This window comes from Engystomops pustulosus, chromosome 2 (genome assembly GCF_040894005.1).
Source record: "Engystomops pustulosus chromosome 2, aEngPut4.maternal, whole genome shotgun sequence".
In the NCBI taxonomy this organism is placed as follows: domain Eukaryota; kingdom Metazoa; phylum Chordata; class Amphibia; order Anura; family Leptodactylidae; genus Engystomops; species Engystomops pustulosus.
In genome coordinates, this window is record NC_092412.1 from 201499861 (window position 1) to 201523374 (window position 23514).

Below are 23514 nucleotides of genomic sequence, written 5' to 3' on the forward strand. Positions count from 1 at the left end.
CCCTGCTCCGCTCCAGCCTCCGCTCCAATCCTCCAGCCCCGCTCCACTCCGTGATGCCACTCCTCCATGCCCTCTCCGATCCTACATGCCCGCTCCAGCCCCGCTCCGATCCTCCATGCCCGCTCCAGCCCCGCAATGCCCGCTCCAGCCCCGCTCCATGATGCCCGCTCCAGCCCCTCTCCGTGATGCCTGCTCCAGCCCCGCTCCGTGATGCCCGCTCCAGCCCCTCTCCGTGATGCCCGCTCCAGCCCCACTCCACTCCAGCCCCGCACCATGATGCCTGCTCCAGCCCCGCTCCGTGATGCCCACTCCAGCCCCGCTCGGTGATGCCCGCTCGGTGATGCCCGCTCCAGCCCCGCTTGGTGATGCCCCGCTCCAGCCCCGCTCGGTGATGCCCGCTCCAGCCCCGCTCCGTGATGCCCGCTCCAGCCCCGCTCCGTGATGCCCGCACCAGCCCTGCTCCGTGATGCCCGCTCCAGCCCCGCTCCGTGATGCCCACTCCAGCCCCGCTCCGTGATGCCCGCTCCAGCCCCGTTCCGTAATGCCCGCTCCGGCCCCGCTCCATGATGCCCGCTCCAGCCCCGCTCCGTGATGCCTGCTCCAGCTCTGCTCCGATCCTCCATGCCCGCTCTGATCCTCCATGTCCGCTCCAGCCCCCATTCCCCCATACCTGCTCGGTGATGCCCGCTCCACTCCTCCATGCCTGCTCTAGCCCCGCTCCACTTCAGCCTCCGCTCCTGCATGCCTGATCCAGCGTCGACGCTCGTGTCTTCGGCTAAGTGAGCAGATGTTCCGAACATCTGCAATCTGTTCTTCACTGTGTTTTTCACTGTGTTCTTCACTTAAATGATCCTGTGTTCACTGTGTTCACTGTATTCACTGTTTTAATTGTATTCTTCACTGTTCTTCACTGTCTTTTCTTAATTAAATGCTCGATCTCGAGCAGGGGAAACACTCGTCTGAGCAACGAGCCGTTCCGAGGACTCTAATACTTGAACGAGCATCAAGCTTGGACGAGTATACTCGCTCATCTCTAGTCACCGCTAATGAGGTTGTATCTGTTCATCTCATATCTATATCATAGTTACTTGATGACTAACTAGTAGATAGAGTAATAAAAAGTCCCAATTTCAGTACATTAAAAGTTTCCCTGCCTAGCCTTTCCCATTTGTTATATAAGATGTAGTGTGACTCAGAAAACCGATAGTATCTTTTTTCTGTTGGTGCAGTTTACGTGGAGATACAGGTCTCCCTGGATTATATTACAGCTTCTTTTATGCCTTCTCCTTTGTACTATACACTGTGTATTCATGTTACATGGATGACGATGCTTGCTATAATGAATCACAAATCTAAAGCCCCAATAATTATACTCATTAAATGCTACAAATTGATGGCCTTATTTGTAAAGTTTAGTGTAACATAAGGGTCTCTATATAGCCATTATTTAATCAAATAACAGTCTCATCTAATGTTTGCTGTATGACACCTTGACTGAGAACTAATTTTGTACTATATATCACATCAGGTAGTGCGGGGAATTGGCACTTCAGTTACACCTGATCACTGTCCCAAATGTCCCCATGTTTACAACAATTGTACATACTTGTCACCTGTGTGTCTGTGCTGTATTAACCAGATTTTAGTGCTCTACATGGCCCCCTTAGTTGGAACAGCCAGATCTGTGCTTTCATTTTTCTTAGTAGCATTGTATATATTATACAATATATACAACTAATTATAATAGTGACCTCACTATAGATAACTCTTCCACCTTATATTTGCACTTGTTTTAATACATGTCCTTTGAATGTAAAACAGATTGAATGTAGTTTTGCAGTTCCAATAAATAAAATAAAGTTTTCTGATCCCTTCATTTCAGTGATAGTGACCTGCTGCCAGATCCTGCTGCTCTCTTTTAGCTATTGTCATATGATGTGCTTTAAGGGTTGCTCCTGCTTCAACTCAGGGGTAGGACTCCAAAATACTGGACACAGTAAAAAAGCAGTTTAGGAGACCCTTTTTTACAGTAATGTGTTAATCACTTCCCTTTGGGTCTCTTTCACACTGCCACATGGAAAACTGGAAAATACAGAGCATGCTCTGTTATTTCTGTACATGGGATTGTACGATGGTACATGTGTGTGTGCACCGTACCACGTGCAGGCATCATGGGGATGTTATGTCAGTGTGAAAGGGGCCTTAATATGGGCTGTAAAATACCATGGAAAAGCATTACAATTCGGTGACAACCCCTTGTTCTGTTTAAGGAAGGTCTGCACTACAGCCTAGCACTGTCCTCAGTGGTGTCCACTAGACTTAATCCACTACTTAAATATACATAATACATAGCAGTTTTCCCAACTGCCCCAAGAATGACTTCCGCTTACATAAGGATTAGAAAAAACACTGTAATAACTTAATCATCTGAATGAAACAATAGGAGTGAGAGCCCTGCTCTCAGGAGCTTACAATCTATATTTTAATTGTTGTATCACAAAATCTTTCGCTAATGTCGATGTAGGAAGCCCACTGTTTGTACCTGCTACATTCATGTGCTGTACCATTCATAGCTTGTCATCGATCTCCCAGAGAAAGGCGTCATTGTTAATTCCATCACAGTTTAGCGTGGCATGTAAATAATGATTGAGTGAAAGAAAGCTCCTGGAATTCCGGGAAAATCCTGAGACTGTGCTCATACTGTCAGAGAATATAGAATCCTCATCACTTATAGGATGAACCTTATTATCAGAATTCTGAGGTAATCTGTAACATAGGAAGAAGATCCCACTTGTAAAAAGTAAAATGGCCGACACAACCCCAATAGAAATGGCAGCTCCGGCTTCCTGTTTTTCGGGACTGGATGGCATGTTAAATGTACTTGGAAAGGATATACTGAAATTATTGACAACTGAGTGCATATTCCAGGCCACAGGAATAATGATGGAAATACTGGAAATTAGGATTAGGGTGCCACCTGTCCTAAACCAATGAGGTATTATTGATACTTGACTTGTTCCCTGATAAACATTTTTTAGTCCAAAGGCGCATACGATTTTCCCAACTGCTCCAAGAATGACTGCCACTAACATAAGTCCTTGCGCCACAAAGATTTCACGTGGTATGAAGGAGTCCGTAACAATAAAAGGTTGACAGTACATGGTTTCAAGGTTTGGGGAAATCAAAACATGACTGAAGAAACATGTCCTCCATATCCCTATATAAGCAATCCCAGATGTAATGAGGGTGGTGTTAGTTATATGCCACACTCTCCATTGTACGAGTCCTGTAGAAATGGAGCCCAAAATCCAGCCCACTGTTGAAATAGCAAATCCTGCCATTTGAAGATTAGCGGTGTGGACCAGGTAGGGCATGACCTGGAGATCTTCAGTAGCTTTTCTGCTCCACCAACACTTGTCAAAGTCATCTATATCATGCCACTGAAGAGAAAAATAGAAATGAAAAGGTTAGGATTGGTAAAGTATTCAAAGGAAGGAACCAAACTATCGGCAAAGGTGACAACCTATTCATATTGGTCTTGACTTTCCTTTCCTCCGTTATGTGTTGTCCTCTGAACCTTCTTCACACAGAAAAGACACAACGCCTATGCAGGCAGACATTCATGGTTGCCAGGGAGCATACAATACGCTTTACAACCTATAGCCGTTAGATACAAGATTAGCTATGTTGTCAACAGCACAGCAACTGCTCTTGCTTCAACACACTTGTCACATCACCTTGTTTATCTGGCCTGGATGGGAGCTACATTATATTTGTAAATGTGCACCTGAAATCTGAATGTTAGCTGAATATTATATAGTTATATTGTACCCATAGTCTATATAAAAATCTTAGCAATCAAATCACTATGTTCATGTTAAGATATTTGGGAGTAAAATTTTATAAAAAATGAAAGTGCCAATTATATGTTATGGCAGCCGACAGGTGCTTAAAGGTGTATGGTGGATGGAGCATTGAGCAGAATGATACAGACAAGTGATGAGTGGACCCTGGGACTAAATCCTCACCCTCGCTATTTAAAACTCACACATCAATTTAACTCTTTAGATGAGGGGCAAAGATGCCAGCAGGATTTTTGCTCCCCAGCATTTAAATGCCCCAACTTTTGACTCAAGTCCGGATTTGGGGGACCAAACCCATAATGTTCAGGTTGAACATTGGGTTCGGGTCCGCTCATCACTAATACTGGCTATGGCCCCAATCTAGAGCATAGGAGTAGGGGTACTGTATAGTTTTCAGGCATGGCTACTGTACAATGGATGGATGCTTCTGCTTCCCCTTTATGACTTATGGAACCCAATAATCACAAGGTGGCTGCCCAGAACGCCCATAGCAGTGAATGGAGTGCATGTTAAGTATACACAAATATACTACATGTACTACATTTCATAATTGAACACCAGAGAGTACTTGTGGTCCACAATTCTCCTTATTCTTGGGGTTCCCAATCTCCGGACCCCTAGAGATTCTTCACAATAGAGGACAAGTGCCTTTAGTTACATTACAGATAACAGTAATATAATTTACCAACTAATAACATTTGTTCTGCAATTTTACCTAACAGCGTGGTTAGTGCATTATCCATAAACTCAGATTTCATTTATTCACACAAACTCATCCTTAGTGGTCTTGGAGAAGGGTTGGAAAGCCCACCAGAGAGCTTGAGATTCCTCCAATAGGCCCTGGCTCTACATTTTAATGTGTTTATTCTCAAATAATATGGATTATGGTATTCATTTTTATTGTTTTCCACATTTATAAAAGGAATGGAGTTGTCAAGATCAAAACTTCTGGTAGCCCCATAAAACCCTAGTCCAGCCTTTACTGGTATGAAGCAATGTAACTAAATGACCAAACAATGTTTGAAATCACCTCTATAAGATATACCCACAGCAACCAGTGGCATAGCTTTAAGCTGATGGCTGCAGTGCAAAGTCTGTGATAGGTCCCGACTAGAATGTATGGTTTATAGTACTAGTCTTCTCATATAGGAAAGTGACACCTTATGGGCCCCCTAAGCCTCTTGGGCCCGGTTGTGAATGCATCCTTTGCACCCTCTAAAGTAACGCCCCTGGCAGCAAAGCTATTTCTTTGAATGTTCTTTATAAGTTAGTGGTGTCTGTGGGGTGCTACTGTTTTTCATTGAATAATCAATGCCAAAAATTAGAAATGAGTGAAAGAAAATCAAAATAAAATATCAGTATGTACCAGTGGTGGTGTAAAGCATCTGGCTGTGAAGACATCAATATACATAAGTAAAAAGTGGTTAACCCAAGTGCACCCAGATATACTATGAGAATTAGCTTATTCTTGACTGCAGGACAATTTCAGAATGTTATTATTTGACAAAAGAAAATTATAAAATGGGAAGAGCGAACACAACAGTCTTACCTTAGTTTGGATGTTACTTTACTACGGATTCACCCAAATACCGCCCATCCCACATTTCTGGGCACTGACATGAGTAAGTAATGAATGTGTCCTGTTGGCAGTAAAGGGATCTATGTTAGATTTCTTTTCCTTTAACTTTGTTCATTTCAAAAAAATAGATGAGTAACATTATGGACTCATGTGTTATACGCAGAATCATCACAGAGCCACCTACAGAGATATCATCGGGGAAACTCCCAACAGCCTGAAAGATAAGAGTAGTAATGTAGGTCAGCACATAGGAGGCTTCTAGAACAAGTCATGTATTCAGACTTACTGGGGTTTATCACACAATTCAATTTTGGAAACCATATTCTGTATGAATCTTGATCTAATCCTCCCACTAATGAAAATACTGACTGGGTTTTCATTTGTAAACAAACAATAGTACTTGAGTACGGTAATTATGCACTATGGGTAATAAATAACAGTTTATATGGTGATATTTAAAGAACTTTTAAATATAGGGCAATTTGGGGCACTAAACAAACTACTGGTCCTTATGGACTTGTTGTTCGGGGTCCCAAATTGTCCTGTATCATATAGTTCTGTGGCTGCTAATAAAAAATAAAAAAATAAACCACCCAAGCATTAGAAAGGTATAACCGTTTGATGTATTTATGCATTTGATCTGTGACCAGTGAACAGAACCTACAACTGAGACTTCACATCAAGACATAGGAAGGAAAAGAGAAATTGACAGCTACTGTTTTACAACTGATGTCGAGAAGGGAGTCGATAACTTTTGGGTGGGACCTTCATATTGACATACATCGGAGGCATCCATCTCAGGTATTAGTTTGGAAATCCAATGTAATATGAATAATAGGAATTGTGCACATTTAGGTCATTCTTTTGGATCTGTATTAGTATGATAAGAATTCTGCTCAGTGTTTTTAGAGCTGCTAGAAAAAAGGTGGAAAAACATTACAGGTGATGCTGAGACCATGGCAGTTTGGGCATAACCTTAGTTGGAGTCACACATATATCTTTTATGTAGTATAAGGCAATATTTTTAGTCAAACAAAGAAGCAGAAACAAATTTAAGATGAATCAGAAAAACCATAATCTCACTTGCAATAATCGATTTTAGAACATTTTTTTCTGCAAAATTATATTTTAAAAAATGTCACTATATGAACACGTAAAGATCTGCTAGAATAAACTTCATTGTGCAAAGTTTACATAGTTTGCTATTGTCAGACAACACAGCTCACATACTCACAGAAATAGCAGGTGGTGATTAGTAGAGACATCTGCTACACAAGCCATGTACCAAACTGGAGTGACCTGATCACCTGGTTAGAGCAGGTAACAGTATATGAGGGTTACTAGTAACTTGTCAGGTGTGGTTTATCATAGAGATGTCTGTTAATGTTTAACAGGCAACTGTGTCTATGGTGACGTCTTCTAGAGGAGGACATCCGCACAGTGTCATAGTCGTATCTTATAGACCAGGCACATACGTCCTCTGGTTTAGAGCTCTGTCTTGTAAACCAGCCTGTTGTTATCTAGTTCCCGTTGCCTGTGTTTCTCAAACACAAAAGAGCAGCAAATGTTATGACATTAAAAAATCTACCCATTGTGGGGCGTAACTACATCGGTAGCAGCCATAGCAGCCGCTATGGGGCCCTCAGTGTCAGGGGGCCCCGTCATCCGACCTGACACAATAAAGAATGGAGGATGTGCACCATTATATTTATTTTGTACTGCACATTGTCCAGCATAATATGTATATAACATATACTGTGATGTACACTCACCGGCCACTTTATTAGGTACACCATGCTAGTAACAGGTTGGAACCCCTTTTGCCTTCAGAACTGCCTCAATTCTTCATGGCATAGATTCATCAAGGTGCTAGAAGCATTCCTCAGAGATTTTGGTCCATATTGACATGATGGCATCACACAGTTGCCGCAGATTTGTCGGCTGCACATCCATGATGCGAATCTCCCGTTCCACCACATCCCAAAGATGCTCTATTGGATTGAGATCTGGTGACTGTGGAGGCCATTTGAGTACAGTGAACTCATTGTCATGTTCAAGAAGCCAGTCTGAGATGATTCCAGCTTTATGACATGGCGCATTATCCTGCTGAAAGTAACCATCAGATGTTGGGTACATTGTGGTCATAAAGGGATGGACATGGTCAGCAACAATACTCAGGTAGGCTGTGGCGTTGCAACGATGCTCAATTGGTACCAAGGGGCCCAAAGAGTGCCAAGAAAATATTCCCCACACCATGACACCACCACCAGCCTGAACCGTTGATACAAGGCAGGATGGATCCATGCTTTCATGTTGTTGACGCCAAATTCTGACCCTACCATCCGAATGTCGCAGCAGAAATCGAGACTCATCAGACCAGGCAACGTTTTTCAAATCTTCTACTGTCCAATTTCAATGAGCTTGTGCAAATTGTAGCCTCAGTTTCCTGTTCTTAGCTGAAAGGAGTGGCACCCGGTGTGGTCTTCTGCTGCTGTAGCCCATCTGCCTCAAAGTTCGACGTACTGTGCATTCAGAGATGCTCTTCTGCCTACCTTGGTTGTAACGGGTGGGGATTTGAGTCACTGTTGCCTTTCTATCAGCTCGAACCAGTCTGCCCATTCTCCTCTGACCTCTGGCATCAACAAGGCATTTCCGCCCACAGAACTGCCGCTCACTGGATGTTTTTTCTTTTTCGGACCATTCTCTGTAAACCCTAGAGATGGTTGTGCATGAAAATCCCAGTAGAACAGCAGTTTCTGAAATACTCAGACCAGCCCTTCTGGCACCAACAACCATGCCACGTTCAAAGGCACTCAAATCACCTTTCTTCCCCATACTGATGCTCAGTTTGAACTGCAAGAGATTGTCTTGACCATGTCTACATGCCTAAATGCACTGAGTTGCCGCCATGTGATTGGCTGATTAGAAATTAAGTGTTAACGAGCAGTTGGACAGGTGTACCTAATAAAGTGGCCGGTGAGTGTATATATGCAGTATCTATGATGTGTATATGGTGTCTGTATACACTGTATGTGAGGATGTTGCATATGGCACTGTATGTATGTGTATATGCATATGAGTGTATTTATATGTGTAAGTATACTAATATGTATATTTTTTAAGTGGGAAGGGGGGCCCCATGCAGTAGCCTGCTAGGGGGCCCTATCTCTCCCAGTTACGCCACTGTACACATTAATCCCTTGGCGATCCAGCACAGGTCCATTAGTCCCCATTCATTCCTTATATCTGTCAGTAAAAAGTGATGCCAATAAGGCATTTTTTGACTAAGGGGGAATTTATCAAATATTTAGCAACAGATTTGTGGGGTTATTCGTGGGAAAGTTTTGAAGAGTTTGAACAAATTACTTTTTGGGGATATGGTACGGCTTTGTGGGTGCTAGGTGAACCATACTTGATAGAAAGTAAGTCTTGTGTCTTGCAAAATGCTCAGCTTTACTGTGAAGAACTTAGGTGCATGTAATGTGATTCACATTATTCAAGAGTCGTCCTAAATTTTTGTAACTTTGGCACAGGGTCCACAATGCTAAAATATCTCACAAATAAAAAAAACTCCCAAAGCTTATATAGTAATAAATTGTCCAAAAGACTTATTTCATAATATTTTTCAACCTACCAGTATCTTTCGAAGTGTGGGAGGAAACCCACGCAAACACGGAGAGAACATGCAAATTCTTTGCAGCTGTTGACCTGGATGGGACTTGAACCCAGGTCCCCAGCGCTGCCAGGCTGCAGTGCTAACCACTGCATTTTGGGTTCTTATTATTTATTTATTTTTTAAGAAACTAAGGGTCCCCTGTCTCAAAAAATGTGTGAGGCAGTAAGGCAAATGATATCGAAACGACCTGCTCAAAGATAATGGGGCACATTTACTATGAACGTGGGAAACTGCAGTAAAAGTGCTCTGCCAGTGTATAATGCTCCCTGTGCCAAATTCATTAAGATCGTGCACCAGAAATCATGCATCTGTCACTTCTATGCACTAGTCCGACAGAGTTTACTAACGTTTTTGTGGTGCACCTTTAACATAGGGCGTGCAACATACCTTGCATCCCAAATCTGACGCATGGTCCGACTGAGCACTGGAACACCCCCTTATTTGTGTGGCACGATGCACAATAGGGGAGCAGACACTTCTTAAATACCTGTGCAAGTTGTTTACACCTAAAAGAACGTGCAAAGTCCACCAGAAAACAGCCGCAAAGCCCTTAGTAAATGCGCCCCAATGTGTAAAACAGTAAATATATCTATGAAACTTATAGAACAGTGTAGGAATTACAGAAGGCTTTGTCCACCCCTTCTCCATGCTTACGCGAGGTAGAAAACATTTTTCAGGATTTACACGACAGAAATAAGCTATATCAATAGTGGGGCGCATGTCATTGTTTAAATTTCTGTTCAAATGTTTATTGAAAATTTTTGTTTTAATAAAAAAATCTAGTTTGATAGTGTAGCACTGACAGAACAACATAGAACAGGGGCAGGCTGGCTATATACTATGGGGCTGGCTATATATTGGCTGGCTATATACTGAGGGCGTGGGCTATCTTTATACTGGGGAATGGTGCTAGGGCAACCGGATTAATGAGGGGGAAATTATATGGTAGTATATATTATAGTATATTGATGGGTAGCAGTTAGAGATGAGCGAGCACTAAAATGCTCGGGTACTCGTTATTCGAGACGAACTTTTCCCGATGCTCGAGTGCTCGTTTCGAGTAACGAGCCCCATTGAAGTCAATGGGAGACTCGAGCATTTTTCAAGGGGACCAAGGCTCTGCACAGGGAAGCTTGGCCAAACACCTGGGAACCTCAGAAAAGGATGGAAACACCACGGAAATGGACAGGAAACAGCAGGGGCAGCATGCATGGATGCCTCTGAGGCTGCTTAAATGCACCATTATGCCAAAATTATGGGCAACAGCATGGCCATGACAGAGTGACAGAATGAAGCTAGATAGCATCTAAAACATCCAATAATTGACCCTGACACTATAGGGGACGGCATGCAGAGGCAGCGGCAGCAGCGGAAGGCTAGAGAGTGGCATGGCGACATACCCTAAATGGACTCAGGCTTCAAACCAATGGGTAGCAGAGAGGAACCAAAGGAGGTGAGCAAGAAGCGCTCAAATAATATCGGTACATGATAAAAGTTTGCCAGTATATTTTGTGGATTACACAGCAGGGTGGCGACAAAGTTAACATGGAAGCCATGAAAACAATCCAAAATTCTGCCTGACACAGCTCGTTTGATAAGGGGACGATGTATGGAGGCAGTGAACTAGTAGTAGATTAAAGGTGCTGCAGTTAAAACTATGTTAGTTGTTTCTTGGCATGGAGCTGGCGCTCCGCTGCCAGGCGAGCTTTCGCCAATCCAAGCCCCTGTCTCTAGGCTACTCCCCAAACAGCACTTCTAAGAACCTTTCGGATAAGATCAAGTGTAGTAGCGTTCTTATAAGTTTGGGATATGGCGGGTGAGGGGAATGTAAACATCTGCGCAAGAAGCGCTGAAATAATATCCGTAAATGAAGAAAGTTTTCCAGTATATTTTGTGGCTTACACAGCAGGGTGGCGACAAAGTTAACAAGTTTGATGTGGAATGCCCTGCAATAGCTCTTGGGCGGTGTGCCTTTTATCACCTAGGCTCAGCAGTTTGAGCACCGCCTGCTGTCGCTTAGCGACGGCACTGCTGCTGTGCCTAGAGCTACCGACTGATGGCGCCATGCCCACGGATGGTAATTCGGAGGAGGAGGAGGTGGAGGAGGGGTGGGAGGATTTGGAGGTATAGTAGGCCTTTGAGACCTGGACCGAGGTAGGCCCCGCAATCCTCTGCGTCGGCAGTATATGACCAGCCCCAGGGTCAGACTCGGTCCCAGCCTGCACCAAGTTAAGTGTAGTAGCGTTCTTATAAGTTTGGGATATGGCGGGTGAGGGGGATGTAAACAGATGCGCAAGAAGCGCTGAAATAATATCCGTAAATGGTAAAAGTTTGCCAGTATATTTTGTGGATTACACAGCAGGGTGGCGACAAAGTTAACAAGTTTGTTGTGGAAGCATGAAAGAAACCCAAAATTCTGCCTGACACAGCACGTTTGATAAGGCGGCCATGTATGGAGGCAGTGAACTAGTAGTAGATTAAAGGTGCTGCAGTTAAAACTATGTTAGTTGGTTCTTGGCATGGAGCTGCCGCTCCGCTGCCAGGCGAGCTTTCGCCAATCCAAGCCCCTGTCTCTAGGCTACTCCCCAAACAGCACTTCTAAGAACCTTTTGTATAAGATCAAGTGTAGTAGCGTTCTTATAAGTTTAGGATATGGCGGGTGAGGGGAATGTAAACAGATGCGCAAGAAGCGCTGAAATAATATCCGTAAATGGTAAAAGTTTGCCAGTATATTTTGTGGATTACACAGCAGGGTGGCGACAAAGTTAACAAGTTTGTTGTGGAAGCCATGAAAACAACCCAAAATTCTGCCTGACACAGCACGTTTGATAAGGCGGCCATGTATGGAGGCAGTGAACTAGTAGTAGATTAAAGGTGCTGCAGTTGAAACTATGTTAGTTGGTTCTTGGCATGGAGCTGCCGCTCCGCTGCCAGGCGAGCTTTCGCCAATCCAAGCCCCTGTCTCTAGGCTACTCCCCAAACAGCACTTCTAAGAACCTTTTGTATAAGATCAAGTGTAGTAGCGTTCTTATAAGTTTAGGATATGGCGGGTGAGGGGAATGTAAACAGATGCGCAAGAAGCGCTGAAATAATATCCGTAAATGGTAAAAGTTTGCCAGTATATTTTGTGGATTACACAGCAGGGTGGCGACAAAGTTAACAAGTTTGTTGTGGAAGCCATGAAAACAACCCAAAATTCTGCCTGACACAGCACGTTTGATAAGGCGGGCATGTATGGAGGCAGTGAACTAGTAGTAGATTAAAGGTGCTGCAGTTAAAACTATGTTAGTTGGTTCTTGGCATGGAGCTGCCGCTCCGCTGCCAGGCGAGCTTTCGCCAATCCAAGCCCCTGTCTCTAGGCTACTCCCCAAACAGCACTTCTAAGAACCTTTTGTATAAGATCAAGTGTAGTAGCGTTCTTATAAGTTTAAGATATGGCGGGTGAGGGGAATGTAAACAGATGCGCAAGAAGCGCTGAAATAATATCCGTAAATGGTAAAAGTTTGCCAGTGTATTTTGTGGATAACACAGCAGGGTGGCGACAAAGTTAACAACTTTGATGTGGAATCCATGAAAACAACCCAAATTTCGGCCTGACAAATCTCGTTTGATAAAGGGACGATTTATGGAGGCAGCTATATGGACGACTTTTGGAGGTAGCAATGGAGACAACGTGTGGAGGCTGCTATGGAGACAATTCAATTTGGATAGTGCCTGTATGTGGCAGTCCAAAAAATTTTTCAAACCAGAGGAGCAGGTAGGTGGCCCTCCAGAAAAATGGAATAGATTGAGTGCCTGTACGTGGCAGTCCAAAAAAGTTTTTAAACCAGAGTAGCAGGTAGGTGGCCCTCCAGAAAAATGGAATAGATTGAGTGCCTGTATGTGGCAGTCCAAAAAAGTTTTTAAACCAGAGGAGCAGGTAGGTGGCCCTCCAGAAAAATGGAATAGATTGAGTGCCTGTATGTGGCAGTCCAAAAAAGTTTTGTAAACCAGAGGAGCAGGTAGGTGGCCCTCCAGAAAAATTGAATAGATTGAGTGCCTGTATGTGGCAGTCCAAAAAAGTTTTCAAACCAGAGGAGCAGGTAGGTGGCCCTCCAGAAAAATGGAATAGATTGAGTGCCTGTATGTGGCAGTCCAAAAAAGTTTTTAAACCAGAGGAGCAGGTAGGTGGCCCTCCAGAAAAATTGAATAGATTGAGTGCCTGTATGTGGCAGTCCAAAAAAGTTTTCAAACCAGAGGAGCAGGTAGGTGGCCCTCCAGAAAAATGGAATAGATTGAGTGCCTGTATGTGGCAGTCCAAAAAATTTTTCAAACCAGAGGAGCAGGTAGGTGGAGCTCCAGAAAAATTGAATAGATTGAGTGCCTGTATGTGGCACTCCCAAAAATTGTTTAAAACAGAGGACCGGGTCGGTGGCCCTCCAGAAAAATTAAATGCATAAAGTACTATAGGTAGAGCCAGTGGGCCCTGTCAAAAAATAGCCAGTTTCCTCTGCTTTACTGTACAAAGAGCAGGAGAAGGAGGAAAATGAGGAGGAGGAGGAGGAGTGGATAAATTATTCAGGTTGAGCTTCCTTCACCTGCTGGAGATTGGAAATTAGGAGAAATCCATGCTTTATTCATCTTGATAAGCGTCAGCCTGTCAGCGCTGTCAGTCGACAGGCGTGTACGCTTATCGGTGATGATGCCACCAGCTGCACTGAAAACCCGCTCGGACAAGACGCTAGCGGCAGGGCAGGCAAGAACCTCCAAGGCGTACAGCGCCAGTTCGTGCCACATGTCCAGCTTTGAAACCCAGTAGTTGTAGGGAGCTGTGTGATCATTTAGGACGATGGTATGGTCAGCTACGTACTCCCTCACCATCTTTCTGTAAAGATCAGCCCTACTCTGCCGAGACTGGGGACAGGTGACAGTGTCTTGCTGGGGTGACATAAAGCTGGCAAAAGCCTTGTAAAGCGTACCCTTGCCAGTGCTGGACAAGCTGCCTGCTCGCCTACTCTCCCTCGCTACTTGTCCCGCAGAACTACGCACTCTGCCGCTAGCGCTGTCAGAAGGGAAATACTGTTTCAGCTTGTGCACCAGGGCCTGCTGGTATTCATGCATTCTCACACTCCTTTCCTCTCCAGGGATGAGAGTGGAAAGATTTTGCTTGTACCGTGGGTCCAGGAGAGTGAACACCCAGTAATCGGTGCTGGAATAAATTCTTTGAACGCGAGGGTCACGGGATAGGCAGCCTAGCATGAAATCTGCCATATGCGCCAGAGTACCAACGCGTAAGAATTCGCTCCCCTCACTGGCCTGACTGTCCATTTCCTCCTCCTCCAACTCCTCCAATTCCTCTTCTTCTGCCCATACACGCTCAACAGTGAAGGACTCAACAATGGTCCCCTCTTGTGTCTCGCCAACATTCTCCTCCTCTTCCTCCTCATCCTCCTCCACCTCCACCTCCTCCGATATGCGCTGAGAAACAGACCTAAGGGTGCTTTGGCTATCAACAAGGGAATCTTCTTCCCCCGTCTCTTGTGAGGAGCGCAAAGCTTCCGACTTCATGCTGACCAGAGAGTTTTTCAACAGGCCAAGCAGCGGGATGGTGAGGCTGATGATGGCGGCATCGCCACTGACCATCTGTGTTGACTCCTCAAAGTTACTCAGCACCTGACAGATATCAGACATCCACGTCCACTCCTCATTGTAGACTTGAGGAAGCTGACTGACCTGACTACCAGTTCTGGTGGAAGTTGACATCTGGCAGTCTACAATCGCTCGGCGCTGCTGGTAAACCCTGGATAACATGGTCAGTGTTGAATTCTACCTCGTGGGCACGTCGCACAACAGTCGGTGAGCGGGCAGTTGGAGGCGGCGCTGCGCTGCCCTGAGAGTGGCAGCATCTGTGCTGGACTTCCTGAAATGCGCACAGATGCGGCGCACCTTCGTGAGCAAATCAGACAGATTGGGGTATGTCTTGAGGAAACGCTGAACTATCAGATTTAACACATAGGCCAGGCATGGCACATGTGTCAGTCTGCCGAGTTGCAGAGCCGCCACCAGGTTACGGCCGTTGTCACACACAACCATGCCTGGCTTCAGGTTCAGCGGTGCCAGCCACAGATCAGTCTGCGCCGTGATGCCCTGTAATAGTTCTTGGGCGGTGTGCCTTTTATCGCCTAGGCTCAGCAGTTTCAGCACCGCCTGCTGTCGCTTAGCGACGGCACTGCTGCTGTGCCTAGAGCTACCGACTGATGGCGCCATGCCCACGGATGGTCGTTCGGAGGAGGAGGTGGAGGAGGGGTGGGAGGAGGAGGAGGCATAGTAGGCCTGAAACACCTGGACCGAGGTAGGCCCCGCAATCCTCGGCGTCGGCAGTATATGACCAGCCGCAGGGTCAGACTCGGTCCCAGCCTCCACCAAGTTAACCCAATGTGCCGTCAGCGATATATAGTGGCCCTGCCCGGCAGCACTCGTCCACGTGTCCGTGGTCAGGTGGACCTTGTCAGAAACGGCGTTGGTCAGGGCACGGATTATGTTGTCTGACACGTGCTGGTGCAGGGCTGGGACGGCACATCGGGAAAAGTAGTGGCGGCTGGGGACCGAATACCGAGGGGCGGCCGCCGCCATGAGGCTGCGAAAGGCCTCGGTCTCTACTAGCCTATAGGGCAGCATCTCCAGGCTTAGCAATCTGGAGATGTGCACATTAAGGGCTTGGGCGTGCGGGTGGGTTGCACTATATTTGCGTTTCCGCTCCAGCGTCTGGGGTATGGAGAGCTGAACGCTGGTGGATGCTGTGGAGGATCGTGGAGGCGACGATGGGGTTTTTGTGGCAGGGTCCTGGGCAGGGGGCTGACTATCAGCTGACACAGGGGAAGGAGCAGTGGTGTGCACGGCCGGAGGTGAACGCGCTTGTTGCCACTGAGTGGGGTGTTTAGCATTCATATGCCTGCGCATACTGGTGGTAGTTAAGCTAGTAGTGGTGGAACCCCTGCTGATCCTGGTTTGGCAAATGTTGCACACCACAGTCCGTCGGTCATCCGGTGTTTCCTTAAAGAACCTCCAGACTTCTGAAAATCTAGCCCTCGCCGCAGGAGCCCTCGCCACGGGAGCTTCACTAGTTGACACATTTGGCGCTGATGCACCAGCTCTGGCCCTGCCTCTCCGTCTAGCCCCACCACTGCCTCTTCCAACCTGTTCTGGTCGAGGACTCTCCTCCGTCTCAGAAGCACTGTGTTCACCCGGCCTCTCAACCCAGCTTGGGTCTGTCACCTCATCATCCTCCGATCCCTCAGTCTGCTCCCCCCTCGGACTTCCTGCCCTGACAACAACTTCCCCACTGTCTGACAACCGTGTCTCCTCATCGTCGGACACCTCTTTACACACTTCTTCCAGTACGTCAACAAGGTCATCATCACCCACAGACTGCGACTGGTGGAAAACCTGGGCATCGGAAAATTGCTTATCAGCAACCGGACAAGTGGTTTGTGACTGTGGGAATGGTCCAGAAAACAGTTCCTCAGAGTATGCCGGTTCAAATGGCAAATTTTGCTGGGAGGGGGCAGACTGGGGGGGAGGAGGCTGAGGTGCAGGAGCTGGAGGAGTGCCGATTTCGGTGACATGGGTGGACTGCGTGGAAGACTGACTGGTGGACAAATTGCTCGAAGCATTGTCGGCAATCCACGACATCACCTGTTCGCACTGTTCTGGCCTCAACAGTGCTCTACCACGAGTCCCAGTAACTTCAGACATGAACCTAGGGAGTGTAGCTCTGCGGCGTTCCCCTGCTCCCTCATAAGCAGGTGGTGTCTCACCCCGCCCAGGACCACGGCCTCTGACCCCTGCAGTAGTTGGACGCCCACGTCCCCGCCCTCGTCCTCTACCCCTAGCCCTCGGGTTAAACATTTTGAAAATGAGAGTTATAACTTGAATTTTTTTTTAACTTTTTTTTTTTTTTTTAGTTTTTTTTTGTGTTTTTTAGTTTTTAAAACCAAACGATGCTATCCTATTGCTATGGCTATTTTATAGCCAAGTATTACAGCACACTGCTATGCCAGATGAGATGACGCTGAGTTATGAAAAAAATAAACGTAAAATAAAAAAGGAAATGGCAGACTGTGCCTAATTGAAATACAACCCCGGCCCCTAATAAATTTTCCCACTTCGGTCTTTGCGATGGATATGTGCGTCACTAAGCGCAAAACACAGTGGTCGCAAGTCTGACTCCAAATTGCTGACAATTTGCTAGTAGATGCACTGCAACAACTACAGCCACCAGCAGATCAACCAGAAATCAAATATATATAACGGTACTGTAGGCGTAATTAAGCCGTTTGTATTCTCCTATGGCTATTTTCTAGCCAAGTATTACAGCACACTGCTATGCCAGATGAGATGACGCTGAGTTATGAAAAAAATAAACGTAAAATAAAAAAGGAAATGGCAGACTGTGCCTAATTGAAATACAACCCCGGCCCCTAATAAATTTTCCCACTTCGGTCTTTGCGATGGATATGTGCGTCACTAAGCGCAAAACACAGTGGTCGCAAGTCTGACTCCAAATTGCTGACAATTTGCTAGTAGATGCACTGCAACAACTACAGCCACCAGCAGATCAACCAGAAATCAAATATATATAACGGTACTGTAGGCGTAATTAAGCCGTTTGTATTCTCCTATGGCTATTTTCTAGCCAAGTATTACAGCACACTGCTATGCCAGATGAGATGACGCTGAGTTATGAAAAAAATAAACGTAAAATAAAAAAGGAAATGGCAGACTGTGCCTAATTGAAATACAACCCCGGCCCCTAATAAATTTTCCCACTTCGGTCTTTGCGATGGATATGTGCGTCACTAAGCGCAAAACACAGTGGTCGCAAGTCTGACTCCAAATTGCTGACAATTTGCTAGTAGATGCACTGCAACAACTACAGCCACCAGCAGATCAACCAGAAATCAAATATATATAACGCTACTGTAGGCGTAATTAAGCTGTTTGTATTCTCCTATGGCTATTTTCTAGCCAAGTATTACAGCACACTACTATGCCAGATGAGATGACACTGAGTTATGAAAAAAATAAACGTAAAATAAAAAAGGAAATGGCAGACTGTGCCTAATTGAAATACAACCCCGGCCCCTAATAAATTTTCCCACTTCGGTCTTTGCGATGGATATGTGCGTCACTAAGCGCAAAACACAGTGGTCGCAAGTCTGACTCCAAATTGCTGACAATTTGCTAGTAGATGCACTGCAACAACTACAGCCACCAGCAGATCAACCAGAAATCAAATATATATAACGCTACTGTAGGCGTAATTAAGCCGTTTGTATTCTCCTATGGCTATTTTCTAGCCAAGTATTACAGCACACTACTATGCCAGATGAGATGACGCTGAGTTATGAAAAAAATAAACGTAAAATAAAAAAGGAAATGGCAGACTGTGCCTAATTGAAATACAACCCCGGCCCCTAATAAATTTTCCCACTTCGGTCTTTGCGATGGATATGTGCGTCACTAAGCGCAAAACACAGTGGTCGCAAGTCTGACTCCAAATTGCTGACAATTTGCTAGTAGATGCACTGCAACAACTACAGCCACCAGCAGATCAACCAGAAATCAAATATATATAACGCTACTCTAGGCGTAATTAAGCCGTTTGTATTCTCCTATGGCTATTTTCTAGCCAAGTATTACAGCACACTACTATGCCAGATGAGATGACGCTGAGTTATGAAAAAAATAAACGTAAAATAAAAAAGGAAATGGCAGACTGTGCCTAATTGAAATACAACCCCGGCCCCTAATAAATTTTCCCACTTCGGTCTTTGCGATGGATATGTGCGTCACTAAGCGCAAAACACAGTGGTCGCAAGTCTGACTCCAAATTGCTCACAATTTGCTAGTAGATGCACTGCAACAACTACAGCCACCAGCAGATCAACCAGAAATCAAATATATATAACGGTACTGTAGGCGTAATTAAGCCGTTTGTATTCTCCTATGGCTATTTTCTAGCCAAGTATTACAGCACACTGCTATGCCAGATGAGATGACGCTGAGTTATGAAAAAAATAAACGTAAAATAAAAAAGGAAATGGCAGACTGTGCCTAATTGAAATACAACCCCGGCCCCTAATAAATTTTCCCACTTCGGTCTTTGCGATGGATATGTGCGTCACTAAGCGCAAAACACAGTGGTCGCAAGTCTGACTCCAAATTGCTGACAATTTGCTAGTAGATGCACTGCAACAACTACAGCCACCAGCAGATCAACCAGAAATCAAATATATATAACGCTACTGTAGGCGTAATTAAGCCGTTTGTATTCTCCTATGGCTATTTTCTAGCCAAGTATTACAGCACACTACTATGCAAGATGAGATGACACTGAGTTATTAAAACAATAAACGTAAAATAAAAAGAAACTGGCAGACTGTGCCTAATTCTACTCAAACCCCTAATAAATTTTCCCACTTTGGTGTTTGAGGTGGATATGTGTGTCACTAGGAGCTAAACACAACGGTAGCAAGTCCCCCTGCAAATTCCTCACAATATGGTACTAGCTGCAAATAAAAAAAAAAAAAAATTATAACGTTATTGTAGCCCTAAGAAGGGCTGTTGGGTTCTTTTAGAATCACTCCTGCCTAACAGTAAGCTAATAGAACACCCTAACGCTTTCCCTGACCAGCAGCAGCTCTCTCCCTAGCGGCATCCAGACAGAGAATGATCCGAGCAGCGCGGGCAGCGGCTAGTCTATCCCCGGGTCACCTGATCTGGCCAGCCAACCACTGCTATCTACGTGTAAGGGTACCACGTCATGCTGGGTGGAGTGCAGAGTCTCCTGGCTTGTGATTGGCTCTGTTTCTGGCCGCCAAAAAGCAAAACGGCGGGAGCTGCCATTTTCTCGAGCGGGCGAAATACTCGTCCGAGCAACGAGCAGTTACGAGTACACTAATGCTCGATCGAGCATCAAGCTCGGACGAGTATGTTCGCTCATCTCTAGTAGCAGTGTATTATCTGTATATATTGGGGCCACTTAGCTGTTATCTAGAGAACATTGTATTGATTGTGATTTATCTAGGGGAGTGTGTAGATGTTCTCCTGAGGCCACGGTCACCCGCGTGGCAAATTCTGCAGTGATAAGTCACGGCCTGGAGAAGTTTCCATGATGCTCTCTAACTGAGGAGATTACATGCAGAGGAGCAGTATGGATAGGACCAACACTGACGTATAAGGAAACAGTGGAGCCTGACAGTAAGTGATGTCTGTGCCTGAGTGCAGCTGGATGTATACTAAGGTGGCTGGCTAGCTAAATACTGCAGGGGGCTGGAAGGTTAAATACTACAGGGGGCTGACAGGCTATATACCACAGGGGGCTGGCTGGCTATATACTACTGGGTGGCTGGCTGGATATATACTACAGGGGGCTGGCATGCTATATATTACAGGGGGCTGGCTGGCTATATACTACAGGGGGCTGGTTGGCTATATACTACAAGGGGCTGTCTGGCTATATATACTACAGGGGGCTGGCTATATACTGGGAGGCTGTGAACAATGCATTTTCCACCCTTGCCTTATACTCAAGTCAATAGGTTTTCCCAGTTTTTGATGGTAAAATTAGGGGCCCCAGCTTATACTTGGGTCAGCTTATACTTGTGTATATACAGCAGATTTCTTTCTTATTATTTTTAATGAGATGGGGGCATTTAATTTTTTTCCATTAGGATCGGCACTAATACAACCGTGTGGGGGGGGGGGCACAATTGGATGTTTAAATCACCATTTTATTTGATTATGTGTTAGTTAATTGTAGAAGCTGCTTCATGGAAACGTAGGGGATATTTAGGGGAGTGGATTTTTTACTGTTGTAAGAATGTCCTGATCTGGAGGAATTTATAGAATTCTTCCTTCTGTAGGTAGAATTTACTTTGCAAGTATGAGAAGCCACATATATTAACTTTGATGTATAAATCATTAATATATTTTATTGCTGCTGTCAGCCATGGTCCAATATCCATATCACTTCTTATTGTGTAATGACAGCAAACTATACAGCGGGAATATGTAAATCTATAATGACTGGTGCAACATACACACATCTTGATCCCCTGTTAATAAAATTAATTTTCACCATATTCAGGGTTGGGATTAAAGTTTTTTATCAACTGGGGGGGGGGGGAGTCTGCAGTGGTAATAAAGAATTACAATAATTTAAAAATGATCTTTGTATTATTTAACTTTTTGTTTTTATCTAAAAGTTATTTGATTTACATTTTCACCTTCAGAATGTAAAATACTCATTTGCCTAACGATTAATAAAATAGTTTACTTACCTACCTGTACAGCCTTTTTATTTACAGATCTACCGGTATATGAACACCCCATAAATGCAATTAGTGTCAACTGTATAGAAACAGAAGTTACAACACCATAACCAAGTTATATTTATAAATAAATAAAGATACTTACATATGCTGACAGTTTTAGTCATCTTTTAAAAAATGACTTCCCACCTCAGGATTTGTCATAACTAGATGATAAATGCAGATCCTTCCTCTGGGACCAGCACCAATCTCCAGAATGCTGTTCCGCTGACCTGGGCTGGGCTGAATGGAGAAAGTGCCATGAATGTGTGGCTACTCTCTATTCAGCTCCATGGAGGTCCAACTGTATAGTCATGGCTGTGGTCAGTGCTCCCATAGAACTGAATGGGGAATGGCTGTGCAGGTGCTGCACCTTCTTCATTCATCCCGGCTGCAGCTGTGGTGTTTGTACTATGTGTATACTGTATATTCACCTGTAACAAATCACCAGTACCTAACCTTATCTCACATTGCTTTACTGACAACCAAATATAGAAGCCTGTCTCTGGAAATGAGAAGTGACAACAAACCTGGCAGTGGAAATCGACTCCATAACGTAGTTATGTTATACGTTTGTTTTACCAAATTGTTAGGCGGCATTTGTAGCAGCAGTATTTGGACTAACCCAGCGCTCATTTATATTCTGTAAAATCAGCAGTAAACCAATCCCATGCTAACAGATCACCTCCTCCTTACTGATTTTGAGCTTCCTGATCTTTGTGTTCTCAGGAAAATGCACCAAGATACATACTTTTCACAAGGAGATGAAGTAAGCATCTGACCAAGAATCTCCATGAAACCTATAACCAAAAAGTGTCTCTATACTTACAATACTTGTCTTCCTTCACATCTATGTTCTCATGTAAAAGAACAAAAATGCAAACACAGAGAAAACAAATGACAAATAAGGTAGATAGGAATACTGATCACTTACGTTACAGTCTGTTAAAGGCACTTGACATCTTATCTTGAGTAGTTTTACTACAGCAAATGACAGAAATGTGAAAAGTACAGGATAGACGTATGCACCAATCCTTGTCTCTCCCCCACAAAGTCAATATAGATGAAATAAAGTTTAATAATTAACAAGAGATAGGTGTCATTTTTTACGTTCTATTTCAGGAAATGCTGGAATGTGTAATTACTAGTGATTTGAGTATATTATACATTTAACATTGAAGGATCCAATATACAAGACACCAGAATTGCAGCTGGCACAGAACTTACAGATCCATGTATAGAAGGTTAGGGCTGCAATGGGAACTCTGTAAGGCCCAGTTCACACCTGCGTCTTGGCTTTTAGTTTTAGGACAGCGTAAGGTCAACTAACAATGAAAGCTGAGTGAAAGGTCTTATTAATAATTCTTCTAACTTTCTGTTCTTTAATGGACCTTCTGATACTCATCCCTTATGCTGATGCACTATTTTTACTCGCTATCAATAATAATAATTAATAATTTGTTATTTATAATACTAATATCATTTTATGTTCCTTGAGCATGAGATGATCGGAACCTGTTCGATAAATACAGCTAAGACCCAGCACCCAGTACCGATTGCCGGTGTTAACCCATTAAATGCCACAGGCAGTATTTAAATCCCAGAGGTGCATGAGCTCATTTTGGGGTGAATAATTGCTCTCCAGCAGTGTTTGAAGAGTTAACACCCACAATTGGTGCCAGGACAGCAGGAATGAGGAAGGGGGGATTTGAGCAAGCCAAACCCAAACTTCTGAATAAAGTTTAGGTTTGGGGATCCAAACTGCAATGTTCAGCATGGACCCAAACTTTGCTGTTCAGGTCCACTTAACACTTGTTGTGATATGAAGTACCTACTATGTATTGTCATCACTTTAGCCAGTGTCATTTGACCCTCTGACTACAGGTAACTACATTGCTAAATATACTACTAGCTACTTAGTGTAGTACAACTAACTACTAGTTACTTAGCACTGACTGTATGACTGACCGATGGGCATTGAGTGGAGAGTGTCAAAATACCGGTCTTATTTTATCTGTCTGTATTATTCATTTAAAAAATATA

The 23514-nt window shown here is 44.4% G+C and overlaps 1 protein-coding gene and 1 long non-coding RNA gene across 3 annotated transcripts in view; one reads left to right on the forward strand and one right to left on the reverse strand.

The window, feature by feature from the left end:
- LOC140119140 (uncharacterized) overlaps positions 1 to 23514 on the forward strand; it is a 202566-nt gene that overhangs the window by 162328 nt on the left and 16724 nt on the right. The gene's annotated exons all lie outside the window — the stretch shown is intronic.
- Positions 1966 to 5562, reverse strand: CLDN34 (claudin 34). 2 transcript variants are annotated; one of them, XM_072133154.1, is made up of 2 exons: positions 5413 to 5562; positions 1966 to 3440 (listed from the first exon to the last, which is right to left on the reverse strand). In XM_072133154.1, exon 2 carries the CDS (start codon positions 3372 to 3374, stop codon positions 2568 to 2570), a length of 807 nt encoding a protein of 268 aa, XP_071989255.1. In that variant the 5' UTR covers positions 3375 to 3440; positions 5413 to 5562; the 3' UTR covers positions 1966 to 2567. The 2 variants fall into 2 exon arrangements, with proteins under 2 accessions (XP_071989255.1, XP_071989256.1); XM_072133155.1 differs by lacking the exon at positions 5413 to 5562 and adding an exon at positions 3524 to 3651.